Source organism: Rhinoderma darwinii, chromosome 9 (assembly GCF_050947455.1).
Source record: "Rhinoderma darwinii isolate aRhiDar2 chromosome 9, aRhiDar2.hap1, whole genome shotgun sequence".
Taxonomy (NCBI): Eukaryota; Metazoa; Chordata; class Amphibia; order Anura; family Rhinodermatidae; genus Rhinoderma; species Rhinoderma darwinii.
In genome coordinates this window covers 26495376-26510264 of record NC_134695.1, presented here as the reverse complement: position 1 = coordinate 26510264, position 14889 = coordinate 26495376, and the positions used below count along the sequence as shown (strand labels likewise).

The following is a 14889-nucleotide window of genomic DNA, read 5'->3' as shown; positions in this document are numbered from 1 at the left end:
CCTGTCCACAGGTTGTGTGTGGTATTGCAGCTTATCCCTCTTCACTTCAATGGAACTGATCTGCGATATCAGAAATAACCTATGGACAGGTATGGCGCGGTTTCTAGAAGAACACAGCCATGAAAAAAAAAAAAAACACCGAAAAAGTGTTTTTCTATTCCTGGACAAACCGTTTATGGGCTTTTCAAACAGTCTTTCTGGTATTGATCGTACATTTAGAGTTCTCTTTGCTATAGAGCAGCGCAAAAAAATACACAACCGCAGATCTGCATATTTCATACATATCCGAAGTGACCATTAATTAACTATTCTCTGCATTGGAATGTTTTACATAGTGTTTGAACTTTTACAATTCAAATTTTTTTTTTTTTTTTTAGAACTCCCATAAGGTGCCCCCACCTTGGCTTATTGCAATGCAAAGATATGGACCTCCCCCTTCTTATCCCAATCTTAAAATCCCAGGGCTGAATTCTCCCATTCCTGAGGTAAGATATATTTATAAAATCTTTTTTTTTTTTTTTTACTTTTTTTTAGTTTATTTCTATCTTCTGCCATTACCTAACCCCCCACCCCGATCTTTTTTTTTAAAGAGCTGTTCATTTGGATATCATGCTGGTGGATGGGGAAAGCCCCCGGTAGATGAAATGGGAAAACCCCTATATGGAGATGTATTTGGGACTAATGCTTCAGATTTCCAGGTAATGATTCAATTATACTTTTAATGTGGCTACCTTTCAACCTTTGTGGTTTGTGTGCACAAATAAATATTAGTTTTATTATGTTGATAGAATAAGAATGATGAAGAAGATATAGACAGAGCCCCGTGGGGAGAGCTAGAACTCTCTGATGATGAATCCTCCTCAGAAGAAGAGGAGGAAGAAAGTGATGAAGATAAACCAGATGAGACTGGATTTATCACGCCTGCCGACAGGTAAGTCATCACAAGCATGGACATAAATTATACTTACTGGTTTTTAATATTGTTTGGCTGTTTGACATACACATTTAATCATGTTGTATATAGTTTTGGACAAGTCCCATTTTCTATTATGCACAGACGTATGAGAATTTGGTGCAAGTGCTGGAAGTGCTTTAAATCTCTTAATATGTATTGTTGTTTCTTTGCAGCGGACTAATTACCCCTGGAGGGTTTTCTTCAGTCCCAGCTGGTATGGAGACTCCAGAACTTATTGAGTTGCGAAAGAAGAAGAATGAGGAGACCATGGATGGGTAAAAGAACCTTGTGTTTTCTTCTTTTAGCCTAATGCTATACATATCTGGAATCTAAGTTTATTTACACTAACCCGTTCGCGCAAATGGGCGTGCCATTACGCCAAAATTACGGTTGATTAACTACGATAATGCGTAAAGGTATGCAGGGTGAATGGCGTAAACTTAACAATCTAAAAACTATGAAGGAATTGCTGTTTCCTTTTAACCCCCCCTCAAAAAAGTTAATCCGTAAAAATGATGTACCCCAAAATGGTGCCATTTCAAAAATACAACTCGTCCCGCAAAGAAACAAGCGCTCACACACCTCTGTTGACGGTAATAAAAATAAGTTATGGCTCTCACAATGTGGCAACACAAAAACAAATTAGTGTCTTTAGTGTGCAAAAGCAGAAAGAAACCTATCTAAATCTAATCGCAACGACCCACAGAATAAAATTTAACACGTAATTTTTTTACCTCACGGAAAACACCTTAAAAACGAAATCCATAAAACAATTATTTTTCCTTGTTCGTTAGATTGGGGTACCAATGTGGCCCCTCTTTCAAGATATACCCTGCCCACAGACACCGAGCTGTTCAGTCTTACCTTAGTGTCCGTAGGAGGCAGAAATTCTACCAGAGTCTACCAATAATTTTTTTTTATTCTTTTTTTTTTTTTTTTTTCATCAGCACGAAGATGGGTCACAGGTAGGGCTGGGCAATTAATCTAAAAAAAAAAAGAAATTTAGCACAGATAACCAGGGTGATCTTGCACATTTCGTTTTTTTTCCGTAAGGACGCAGATGCAGTTGAATCCAATAGTAGAGCAGAGAGCCATCAGTTCCCTGCTGTACTATTCATTGTGTAACATCGGCCACTTATGGCTCAGCGCGGACAGGCATGATGACGTCACTGCCTCGCGCCTGTCTGTGCCGAACCGTGAGCGGCACAGCCCACATAGTACGGTTGAAAAAAGATCCATCCTTTCTATGAACTGAAGCCCAGAACTGAACTGCATATTCTAGATGAGGCCTTACTAATGCTTTGTAAAGTGGTAATATTCCATCCCTGTCCCGCGAGTTCATGCCTCTTTTAATACACATCAATATCTTGCTGGCCTTTGAAGCAGCTGATTGACATTGCATGCTGTTATTTAGTTTATGATTTACAAGTACACCCAGATCCTTCTCAACAAGTGACTCCCCCAGTGTAGCTCCCCCTAGGACATATGATGCATGCAGGTTGTTGGTACACAGATGCATAACTTTACATTTATCTACATTAAACTTCATTGTGGATGCCCAAACACTTAGTGCGTCCAAATCCGCTTGCAATTTATGAACATCTTCCATAGACTGAACCATACTACATAGCTTGGTGTCATCTGCAAAAATATTAATCCTTAATAAATAAGTTGAATAATAGTGGTCCCAGCACTGAACCCTGGGTTACACCACTTATAACCGGGGACCATTCAGAGGAGGAATCATTGACCACAACTCTCTGGATACGGTCCTTGAGCCAATTCTCAATCCAATTACAAACTATACTTTCTAAACCTATAGTCCTTAATTTACCCATTAGACGTCTATGAGGAACAGTGTCAAATGCCTTTGCAATGTCCAAAAACACTATATCCACAGCGGCCCCTCTGTCTAGGCTTCTGCTCACCTCTTCATAAAAACAAATCAGGTTGGTTTGACAATTTCTGTCCTTAGTAAAACCGTGCTGGCTGTCACTTATAATACTATTTTTGTCACCTAATCCTGTATATAGTCCCTCAATAGCCCCTCAAACATTTTCCCCACGATGGATGTTAAGCTTACTGGTCTATACCCGGAAAAGACCTAGAGCCTACATCAGCTGCTCTTTCTTCTGTTGTATATACAGAGCTGAAGAACCCATTTAGTAACTCTGCCTTCTCTTGGTCCCCCTATGACCAACTCCCCATTACCACTATTTAGGGGTCCTACATTCCTTTCATAGTCCGCTGGACTTCTGCCACATTCCGGCGTTTCAAGCATCTTATTGGTGCACGGTGTTCTCACTGCCCACCCAATTCACATATTATTTAGCCTCAATGCACGTGCTTCATGTCGAGTTGACCGTGTCCGTCCCAATTGCATATACACGGATGATATTGTAATATACAGGGATGATGGTGGGCTGTTAAATACAGGGATAATGATGGGAGTTATATAAAGGGATGATTGCTAACTGGTATATACAGAGATGATAGGTGTTATGTGAACGGATGATGGGGTAATATACAGGGACCCCCATCAACCTTGTATATATCAGCCCGCCATCATCCCTGTATATAACCCTCCTCATCTGTGTTTATATCATTGTGGCGGGCACTGTCCGCTCGCCGTGGTGCATGGACATTGAGGCTAAGCAAGAAGTAAATGGAGCAGGCATTGAGTCTCCCTACAGGGCGGCAGCTTGTATTTTTTTTGAACAATTGAATCTGTTCTTTCAAGGGGTCATCATTCCAATACCCTCGAACCAAAGAGTCTGGGGTTTTTATTCCAAGTTTTGTCATCCCCAAAGAGGATGGCTCGGTTCGGTCCATCCTGAACCTTAAGCTTTCCATCACGCAAGTTGAAGTTCAGCATTTTCAGATGGAATCTCTCCGGACTGTCATTTCTTTCATGGAGTGTGGAATTTTCTCTCCTCAGTGGACATCAAAGACGCATATCTGAACATCCCTATTAGACAAATTCAACAGCTAATCCTGCGCTTTTTGGTTCTGTGCCATCACTGGCAATTTGTAGCCCTTCCCTTCAATTTGGCCACGACGCCTAGTGTCTTTGCGGAGGTTCTCTCGGCCGTGATGGCACTCCTTCGCACTAGGGGGGGGGGGGGTGTCGTGTCTGTCACCCTGTACCTGGATGACATTCTGATTAAGTCTTCCTCCAGGAAGGACAACCAGACATCTCTTCAAATCACTGGACAATGAGTCGGTTTGGTTGGATAACCAACAGATCCAAGTCTTGCCTGTCTCCATCCCAACAGATTGTGTTTTTGGGGGTTGCCTTTGACCCTAGTTTTGCAAAGGTTTTCCTTCCTACAGAGAGTCTATTGATTCTTCAGGACGGGATTCATTCCTTGCAGACTGCTGTGCCGACTTCACTCCGCCTCTGCATTTGGGTTCTTGGGACCATGGTGGCCTCGTGACCATTCCTTTTGTACAGTTCCACACGCACCCTATTTAACGAGTGATCCTCTCCCAGTGGAACCAATCCTTGGATTCTCTGGATATAAAGTTCATCCTTCGCCTCGCAGTTCTTCGTCGCTGGCTTTAGTGGTGGATCACCTCCCCGACTCTTCCCCGGGGGCATTCCTTCCACTGAACTGGCAGATTCTCTCCAAGGATGCCAGTCTCCAGGGATATGGAGACACATTTCGGAAACCAAGTCTCAGGGGCTGTGGTCTCCACAGGAATTCTCCTTTCCCATTAGACTTCTGGAATATGAGGGGCATTTTCCTGTGCTTGCTACACTGGACATTGTTGCTGTCTGGACACCTGGTGCCGGTTCAAACGGACAATTGTAGTGTGGCGGTAATAGCGAAGACCACAAAGATTCTGTCCTGGCGAAAGCTCATTTTCCGGCTCTGACGGCAGTACACATTCCTGTAGTCGACAACTAGGTCGCAGACTTTCTCATTTGCAAAAAGGTGGATTCCGGAGAGTGGTCTCTTCAACAGGAGGTCTTCGACCAAATATGTGTCTGGTGGGATCGCCCAGATGTGGACCTGATGGCCTCCAGGTCCAATCGCAAGTCCCCTGCTTCATCTCCCGAGCACGGGATTCAGAGGCCTGCGTCAGGATTCCAGCCATTCTGATAGCCCCAGATTGGCCATGCCGTTGTTGATACACGGACCTCCTGTCCTTCTCTCGGATATCCCTCTTCCACCAAAATTTATGGTTGCTACCTTTAACGGTTTGGCTGTTAAGGCCATCGTACTGAGGGCTCGTGGTCTCGAATAGTGTAACTAACTATGCTCAAGGCTAGGAAGCCTTCTTCAGCTTGCATTTACCATTGTACCTGGAAGGCCTACCTTTGTTGATGTGAGGATCGCAAGCTTCGCCTTTTGTGCTTGGATCAGGGTTTTGCTCCCTGAAGGTGCAGGTGTCTGTGCTTTCTATCATGTTCGGGCGCCCGTTGGCATCTAAGGCTGACATTAAGTCTTTTCTTCAGAGGGTGCCTTATCATTGTCTGATCCCCTCTTAGGACGACTTTAATTTGGTTTTGGATGTCTTAGCCCCTTCGCGCAGCCAGACGTGCTATTACATCCGGGTGGGGGGGGGGGTGATGTTTGGATTGCGCTCATGCGCGCTCCATATTCTGCGGGTGTCGGCTCTAATTTACAGCGGTCACCCGGGACTAACAGCCAGGAGTAGGGATTCTTCTCTAGCGTGTGACATATCCGTTACCTTACATATGCTTCTCCTACTGCTTGCGAACAGACTGAATAGCTCAGTGTTTCTAGGCATGGTTTATCCTGTAGGAAGGACCACTTTTTTTTTTTTGTGTCGAGCCTCCTAGTTGCAACAGCATATACACACAGTCTTTGTCCCAAAATGAACTGGACAAGAAAAGGATTTTATGGTGAGTACTCAAAAAAAAAAAAAATACTATTTTTTTTCCACCCTACCCTTAAATAGATAAAAAATAAAACTCGTCCTGCAAAAAACAAGCCCTCATACGGTTACCGGTTACGTTGTTAGAAAAATTTAAAAGTTATGGCTCGCGGATCCCTGCACCCTCCAAGCCCAAAAAAAAAGCGGCTTCCTTAACTGATTTAATGTAATTTCTGCTTGTTTGATGGTTACACTTCCTGTTTATTCTGTACCAACAGAACAGAGACACCACTGCTCTTCACTGTGCTCCCAGAGAAGAGGACAGCTACCGTCGGCGGTGCTATAATGGGATCCACACACATCTATGATATTTCATCAGTAAGTTAATTGGTGCCAATGACTTGTTATGGAAGAGGAGATATATAGATAAGCACCAGACTTCTGGTTATATGTGGTGATGCATGTGGCTCCGGTCAGAGTAACAGTTTGTATACAACTGCATGTGCCTTGTATCAATCGTTGGGGATTAATTTGTAGTCAAGTAGAATATAAGAGAATTGGCAGCGCATATTTTTCTGGAGGAAATTGTGCTAATATTCTAAAATATAGTGAGGGAGATTTAAAAACTGGTGCAAAAGGAAAAGTGGAGCAGTTTCCGATGATAACAAATCAGGATACTACTTTCCATTTCCAAAGGGCATCTAAAAAGGAAAAAAAAAGGTACAAACTTGTTGCTTACCCTGTACACTACTTTTAAAACATATCTCTATCTGTGAGTGACGTCAATGTTTTAGATTGTACATGGATTGTGTGATGACATGGAGTCAAGTGAGTATCTGATAGATTGGTCTGTGTTCAGTTTCTTGCTATAAAACAGATTTGTTTAAAGAGGCTCTATCACCAGATTATAAGTGCCCTGTCTCCTACATAATCTGATCAGCGCTGTAATGTAGATAACAGCAGTAGTTTTTATTTTGAAAAAACATTTTTGCGCAATTTTAGCTTTATGCTAATTAGTTTCTTAATAGAAAACTGGGCGTGTTTTTACTTTTTACCAACTGGACATTGTACAGAGGAGTGTATGACGCTGACCAATCAGTGACCAATCCGCATCATACACCTCTCATTGTTCCAGCCCAGCTTCTTTCACTGCACAATCACACTGTGGAACAATGAGAAGTGTATGACGCTGATTGGTCAGCGTCATACACTTCTCTGTACAACGCCCAGTTGGTAAAAAGTAAAAACACGCCCAGTTGTCTTAAAGTCATTAGCATAAATCTAAAATTGCTCGTAGCTTGCTCAAAAAATGATCGTTTTTCAAAATAAAAACCACTGCTGTTATCTACATTACAGCGCCGATCAGATTATGTAGGAGATAGGGCACTTATAATGTGGTGACAGAGCCTCTTAATCATACCACAACATTTAGACTCCATTCATAAGAAACACAATGCAGAATACATTCATAAACTTCTAAAGCTGCATTCACACTGCTGGAATTTCAGCAGCTCCCTTGCATATACCACCTAGCGTTGAAGAGTCTGGCTTTTTATCATCTTGGTTTTTAACATACTGGTATTTTTTGTTTTTCTTATTACTATAAGGCTTTGCTCACACTGGCATCATTGCTATCATTTTTAATGGATCTATGACTGACCTGGCAGATCTGTTATGGATCCCATTGCCATAATGGGTCAGTCCGGTTTCTATTTGCATGACTAGAAATAATAGTGTAGTCTGCTATACTTGGCATTAAAAGAACAGAAACCTTCGTGACAAGTAATAACACGAGTTAGTTTAACTGCTATAAAAATATGGTACAATAAGGCTATGTTCACAGAAGCCACGATGCTCTGTCGGATCTTTCATACGACAAATACCACCAGCGCCCGAGGGAGCCTATTGTAAGGAAAAATAGCACGGCATGCCGGCACTTTTCTTCCTGTCACGTCTGACGTACTTTGCAACGGAGCCTCTGATGTAAATGTGAACTGAACCGAATGGCTCTTTACCACGTGTTACACTTACAATCATTGTGATATGAAATTCTGAGAGTGCTGTCTTATTGGCCAAAAGTTTTTGGTTACACCAAGCATTGGCCCCATGTTTTTCTACCTTAGATTTTTACTTACCACCTGTTGTTTTTTTTTACTTTCCTTATTTCACAGGCCATGTCTCGTAGGGGTGCACCAACAGAGCCGCAAGGTGTGGAAGTGGCTCTCGCACCTGAAGAACTTGAATTAGACCCATCAGCTATGACACAGAAGTATGAGGAAAGAGTGCGGGAAGCACAAGAACAAGTACAAAAAGAAGACTTTAGTGACATGGTGGCCGAACATGCAGCGAAACAAAAAGTATGTCTTCTGTATAAAAACTTCATTAAAGGGAACCTGTCACCAGCATTTCACCTATTAAACCAGCAATACCTGGTGGTAGTGGGTGAAAATAATTTTTATGTTACATATTGTTAGGAGATTGAAACCTTGTTGGTGGAATTACAAAGGGAGGTAAACAATAAAAAAAAATTACTTTTGGTGTAATCTATAGACCCCCAATATAACTGAGGAGATGGAAGTTCAGCTATATAAACAGATGGAGCGGGCTACACAGGCGGGTACTGTAGTGATAATGGGAGACTTTAATTTCCGGGATATTAATTGGTGTCATGGTTCGGCTTCGACTTCAAAGGGGAGACAGGAAAATGTTATGGGCCAGTTTGTGGAAGACCCGACTAGAGGTGAAGCTCTGTTGGATCTGGTCATTTCTAATAATGCAGATCTTGTTGGGAATGTCAATGTGCGTGAAAACATCGGTAACAGTGATCACAATATAGTTACATTTTACCTATACTGCAAAAAACAAACACAGGCTGGGAGGGCAGAAACATTTAATTTTAAGAAGGCCAATTTTCCCAGGATGAGGGCTGCAATTCAGGATATAGACTGGGAAGAACTAATGTCAAATAATGGGACAAATGATAAATGGGAGATTTTCAAATCTTCTTTGGGTAATTATAGTGCAAAATTCTTTCCTATACGTAACAAGTATAAACGACTAAAATTAAATCCCACATGGATTACACCTTCTGTAAAAAGGGGCAATACATGACAAAAAAGGGCATTTAAAAAATACAAATCTGACCATACAGCTGTAGCCTTTGTAAATTATAAAGTGCTTAATAAAATCTATAAAAAAATTTAATAAAATTTGCAAAAATCCAAAATGAAAGGCAGATGGCCAAGGATAGTAAAACAAATCCCAAAAAATTCAAGTATATAAATGAAAAAAAGCCAAGATCTGAACATGTAGGACCCCTATATAGTGGTAATGGGGAGTTGGTAACGGGATCAAGAGAAGGCAGAGATACTAAATGGGTTCTTTAGCTCTGTATATACAACAGAAGAAAGAGCAGCTGATTTAGCCGGTGCTGTTAATACATCAGTTGATAAACTGAATTGGATGAATGTAGAGATGGTCCAAGCTAAATTAAATAAAATAAATGTACACAAGGCCCCGGGACCAGATGGGTTACACCCTAGAGTTCTTAAAGAGCTTAGTTGTTATTTCTGTCCCCCTCTTCATAATATTTAGAGATTCTCTAGTGACTAGTATAGCACCAAGGGACTGGCGCAGGGCAAATGTGGTGCCTATTGTCAAAAAGGGCTCTAGGTCTTCCCCGGGTAATTATAGACCAGTAAGATTAACATCCATCGTGGGGAAAATGTTTGAGGGGCTATTGAGGGACTATATACAGAATTATGTGACAAAAAATAGCATTATAAGTGACAGCCAGCACGGTTTTACTAAGGACAGAAGTTGTCAAACCAACCTGATTTGTTTTTATGAAGAGGTGAGCAGAAGCCTAGACAGAGGGGCCGCTGTGGATATAGTATTTTTGGACTTTGCAAAGGCATTTGACACTGTCCCTCATAGACGTCTAATGGGTAAATTAAGGACTATAGGTTTAGAAAGTATAGTTTGTAATTGGATTGAGAATTGGCTCAAGGACCGTATCCATAGAGTTGTGGTCAATGATTCCTACTCTGAATGGTCCCCGGTAATAAGTGGTGACCCCAGGGTTCAGTGCTGGGACCACTATTATTCAACTTATTTATTAATGATATAGAGGATGGGATTAATAGCACTATTTCTATTTTTGCAGCGGACACCAAGCTATGTAATATAGTTCAGTCTATGGAAGATGTTCATAAATTCCAAACTGATTTGGACACACTGCGTGTTTGGGCGTCCACTTGGCTAATGAGGTTTAATGTAGATAAATGTAAAATTATGCATCTGGGTACCAACAACCTGCATGCAGTATATGTCCTATGGGGAGCTACACTGGGGGAGTCACTTGTTGAGAAGGATCTGAGTGTACTTGTAGATCATAAACTAAATTAGAGCATGCAGTGTCAATCAGCTGCTTCAAGGGCCAGCAGGATATTGTCGTGTATTAAAAGAGGCATGGACTCGCAGGACAGGGATGTAATATTGCCACTTTACAAAGCATTAGTGAGGCCTCATCTAGAATATGCAGTTCAGTTCTGGGCTCGAGTTCATAGAAAGGATGCCCTGGAGTTGGAAAAAATACAAAGAAGAGCAACGAAGCTAATAAGGGGCATGGAGAATCTAAGTTATGAGGAAAGATTAAAATAAACTTATTTAGCCTTGAAAAGAGACGACTAAGGGGGGACATGATTAACTTATATAAATATATGAATGGTGCATACAAAAAATATGGTGAAATCCTGTTCCATGTAAAAAGCCCTCAAACAAGGGGGCACTCCCTCTGTCTGGAAAAAAAGGGTTCAATCTGCAGAGGCGACAAGCCTTCTTTACTGGGAGAACTGTGAATCTATGGAATAGTCACCGCAGGAGCTGGTCACGGAAGCTATAGTAGATGGCTTTAAACAAGGCTTAGATAATTTCCTAGAACGAAAAAACATCAGCTCCTATGTCAATGTGTAGAATTTTTTCCCATCCCTTGGTTGAACTTGATGGGCATGTCTTTTTTTCAACCGTACTAACTATGTAACTATAATAATCTTCTTAGTAGGCTCCGTACCTTTAGTATTCCTGTGCAGTATGCTAATGAGCATAAGAGTCAGATCTTCGTTCGAAAAGTCATCTTCATTCCTCTAGCCTTTCCGAGGTAACCCCGCCTCGCTTTTGATTGACCGCTCCTCACCTACCCCCAATACACACGAAATCCCGTGCATGTGCATCGATGTCCTGTTCTCGTGCGTGCGCACAATGGGGCACCATAGCGGCGCATGCGCAGTAACTAGATTTGAGGCCCAGACGAAGCAGGGGAAGGGTGTCGGCGCACATGCGTCCATTATGTATGGTCCATGTCGGACGAGATTTCGGCATTCAGGGTGGGCCAGTTTTCGGAGGTGGGCGGCCATAAGTAGAGGCACGAACGAGACCGACGGATTATTACCATAAAAGTCGCAAAATTTTTGCAGACCATTATTTACGGTCGGATGAGGAGTTTAGGAGTGGGGATAACGCCAAGTAATTTTTGACCGCAGCGAGGGGTGAGTAGTGTTCAGTAGGTGAAATGCTGGTGAGAGGTTCCGCCTAAATATGTATTATTTTTATTAGTTTTACCCTAGACAAGTGTCTCTCTATTATCGTTGGCATGTTTATCTGATTTATAAATACAGTGAAACCTCTCCAAAAGACCACCTCATTGAGAATGCCACCTCCTTATCAAGACCAGGTTTATTATTCCACCATATGTTATATATACTGGCCATTTTCTTTGAGACGACCACCCCCCCTAGTAGACCACTTTTCAATTACATTTTTGTTTTCTCTGTTTTTATAAAAATAAATATAAAGTAGTAGTTTAGTTATCAGTGACGCATATTTCAGTCCTGCATCCCTGTGGTTGATCAGCGACATTGCCATCACTGATCTGTAATCCGGACCTTTTCATTTTCCTTTTTCGGGGTTCATTTCTAATTTGCTGGAACACCTGTAGGGTCAAATGCTCACTGCACTCCTAGATGAATTCCTTGAGGGGTTAAATTTCCAAATTGGGGGGGGGGGTCGGGGGGAGTTATCCACTGTACTGGTACCTCCAGGGGCTATTTAGTTTTGGCTTAATGTCCGTTTGAGTCAGACACTTCTGCTAATGCAGCAGAGTCTCTCAATATTCTTACATTTTCATCATACAAGAAGATGGGACACACGTTTGATATGGTCTCCCTGTGTTTCCTCCTTGGCAGCTGCACGGTGTCCTATTAGAAAATGCACCGTTGTCCAACCTTCCTATGAAGACAAGAGCGTCAGCTCCTCTGTTACACACCAGTCTAAGGAGCACCTCTAATACGCCAGTGTCCCCTTAGTAGGTTGGAACACTGTGGGTGCCCCCTCTGGTTGTTTCATCTGGGAGATGGAGAAAAGCATTGAGGGGATGGTGGGTTTTATTCCCCTCTCCCAGGCCACTGCTTTTATGTAGTGTAGGTCTGCTGGACCTGCCCATCAGCGGCCAATCGCGGCGCTCCGGGGGCGGAGCCTATGTGTGGGACATCTAGAATTCTGAAACCTACTTCCCAGGTGCCCTAGCCTCAGTCACTGAGCGTACTCACTGTAGAAGTGTGTGTTTATCCTAGCAGACCTAGGTAAAGGCAGCCATTACTCACTAACGAGGAGTAGTTATTGCTAATCTGTCTTCAGTTGTATTATTGATTTCTTCACTCGCACTAGTAGTGTGTGGTTTAGTAACCCCCTCTACTGCCATGACTAACCCTGAGGAAGAACCCTCACGCCAGACAACCATTGAAATTTATTATGCCAGTTCCAAGTGCAATACTAGATTTCCCTGTAGTCAGTCTACTTCCTTCAAAGATCCCCTGGATCGCCGTGTGAACTCTTTTGCTAAAACCACCTTTGAGGCCTCTGGCTATGCCCTTTGCCCGATATTTTTTGTTTTTGTTGCCTCTGTCTGGGTTGGCAGAGCTATCGGTTAATTGTCTTGCAAACTCCGTCATAGCCTGCTTGCGGGACCTCCCCCAGAGGAACAGGTGGATCTGTCTCTAACACAGCTTAGTTGGAGTAAAAATATAGTTCTGTCTCTCAGAATATGGCAACACAAAATGTGCAGAGCATTCCAAAAGTGGATAAGATTGGGCACCGTTTATCAGTGCGATACTGGCCACCTATCTATGAATTATTATGTATTTACCGCATTATTATACCCTCTTGTTATGCCCCTGATGTACCCCGCACAGATTACATATGCCCCACATTATAAATAAAATACCAGTAAACAAAACTACTACCAAGTTAAATCTGCGCTGCCAAAGCTAAATGGCACTCCCTCCCGTCTGAACCCTACAGCGTGCCCAAATAGCAGCTTACGTCCACATATAAGGCTTCGCCATACAAGGGAGAACCCGCTTAACATTTTATGAGGTATTTGTCTTCAGTGGCACAAACTGGGTGGAACATATTTTGCACTAAAATGGCAGCATATCAGCGGAAAATTGCAATTTTCACTTTGCAACATACGCTGCGCATTAACCCCATTCGCGCACCATGGCTTAATAGCACGTAGTGGTGCGGCGGGTGACATATGGAGCGGGCTCACGCGCTGAGCTGCGGGTGTCAGCTGTGTATTACAGCTGACACCCGGGACCAATGGACAGGAACAGCGATCGTGATATTACAAAAGCCGGTAAAAATGACAATATACTGCAATACATTAGTATGGTTCGCTGGTTCAAGTCCTCTAGGGGGACTAATAAAATGTGTGTAAAAAAAAGTGAATTAAAGTTGATCGAAGTGGGAAAAAATAAAAGTTTTAAAAAAAAAAAAATCTTTTCCCATTTTTCCTCTAAAGTAATGTAGAAAAAAAAATAACCAAAATTGGCATTTCTGTGTCCGTATAAGTCCGATCTATTACAATATATCATTACTTAACTCGCACGGTGAACGCCTTAAAAAATTTAAACCGACAAAATCTGTTTTTTTGGTTACCCTAGCTGTAAAAAAAAATAAATATAAGAAAAAGTGATCAAAAAAAGTTGTATGTACCAAAAAAATCTTACCAATAAAAACTACAGCTCGTCCCGCAGTAATAAGATGTGTTCAGATCGGCCATGGCTGAAATCAGAAAAGGGAGACCATTAATCTCACGTTGCTTGTGTTTTAATATCCTTCTGGATTCAGATTGTACGATTATATGATTACAGGTTGAATGAGAGATTCGTCTGTTGTCCACCGTACTTTATTACTAAATAGATTTCTCAGTTATATATGATATTAATACATTGTTTCATTTTTCTCTGTATTTTCTTTATACAGCAAAAGAAGAGGAAGGGACAGCCACAAGACTCCCGTTCAGGAGGCAAAAAATATAAGGAGTTCAAGTTCTGATCGTCTATGTGTGTTTTTTTTTTGTTTTCCTTTTCCCTCAATCCCTTGTCAATTACATTCTTTTATTTGTAATAAAACCTGTTAAACTGTCTTATAATTTGCCTCTGGTTCATGGAGAAAGACATGTTGGTATGAAGGAAGGTGTGATGGAAATTTTTTTGGAAGGATTCATTCAGAAGTAAACTTCTGAACCAAAGGGTCTGCGCTACTAGAAAAGTATGCCAAGTAAAGGACAGAGAAAAAGTATGTCTTGCTTTGCCCCCTCACATTCTCCAACATCACAGATGGTGGCAAATTACAATTGGCCCGTGTCTGGTTTGGTTGACCCCGATATATTGCAGGCCCCTTTATTATGGGAAAACAGTGCTCAGTTTTTCACAGGCCCCATTCACGTGACCGTAATGGTCCGCAACTACGGACCCATTCACTTCTATTGTCCACGGACATCTTCCCGTATATTTACAGGAGGGTGTCCGTGCCATAGAAACCTTCTACAAAAGATAGGACATGTCCTATCTTTTGCTTTTTACAGACCGTGCTCCCATACTTTATAATGGGTGCACAGTCTGCAAATGTGGACGACTGTCCGCAGCCGGCCGTGCCCGTAATTACGGACCATGGTTACGGTCGTGTGCATGGGGTCTTAAGGCTGGGTTCTCACGTAGCGTAAATGCTGCAGAATTTCCGCAATGGAA

At 42.1% G+C, this 14889-nt stretch overlaps 1 protein-coding gene across 1 annotated transcript in view; it reads left to right on the top strand.

Moving 5' to 3' along the window:
- SF3B2 (splicing factor 3b subunit 2) overlaps positions 1–14291 on the top strand; it is a 77462-nt gene extending 63171 nt beyond the window's left edge. The window contains exons 15-21 of the mRNA XM_075837402.1: positions 378–485; positions 591–698; positions 789–931; positions 1129–1230; positions 6079–6178; positions 7972–8157; positions 14123–14291. Coding sequence (XP_075693517.1) covers positions 378–485; positions 591–698; positions 789–931; positions 1129–1230; positions 6079–6178; positions 7972–8157; positions 14123–14194 — 819 coding nt within the window. The 3' untranslated portion in view covers positions 14195–14291. The remainder of the gene's footprint in view (positions 1–377; positions 486–590; positions 699–788; positions 932–1128; positions 1231–6078; positions 6179–7971; positions 8158–14122) is intronic.
- The last annotated feature ends 598 nt before the right edge of the window (positions 14292–14889 follow it).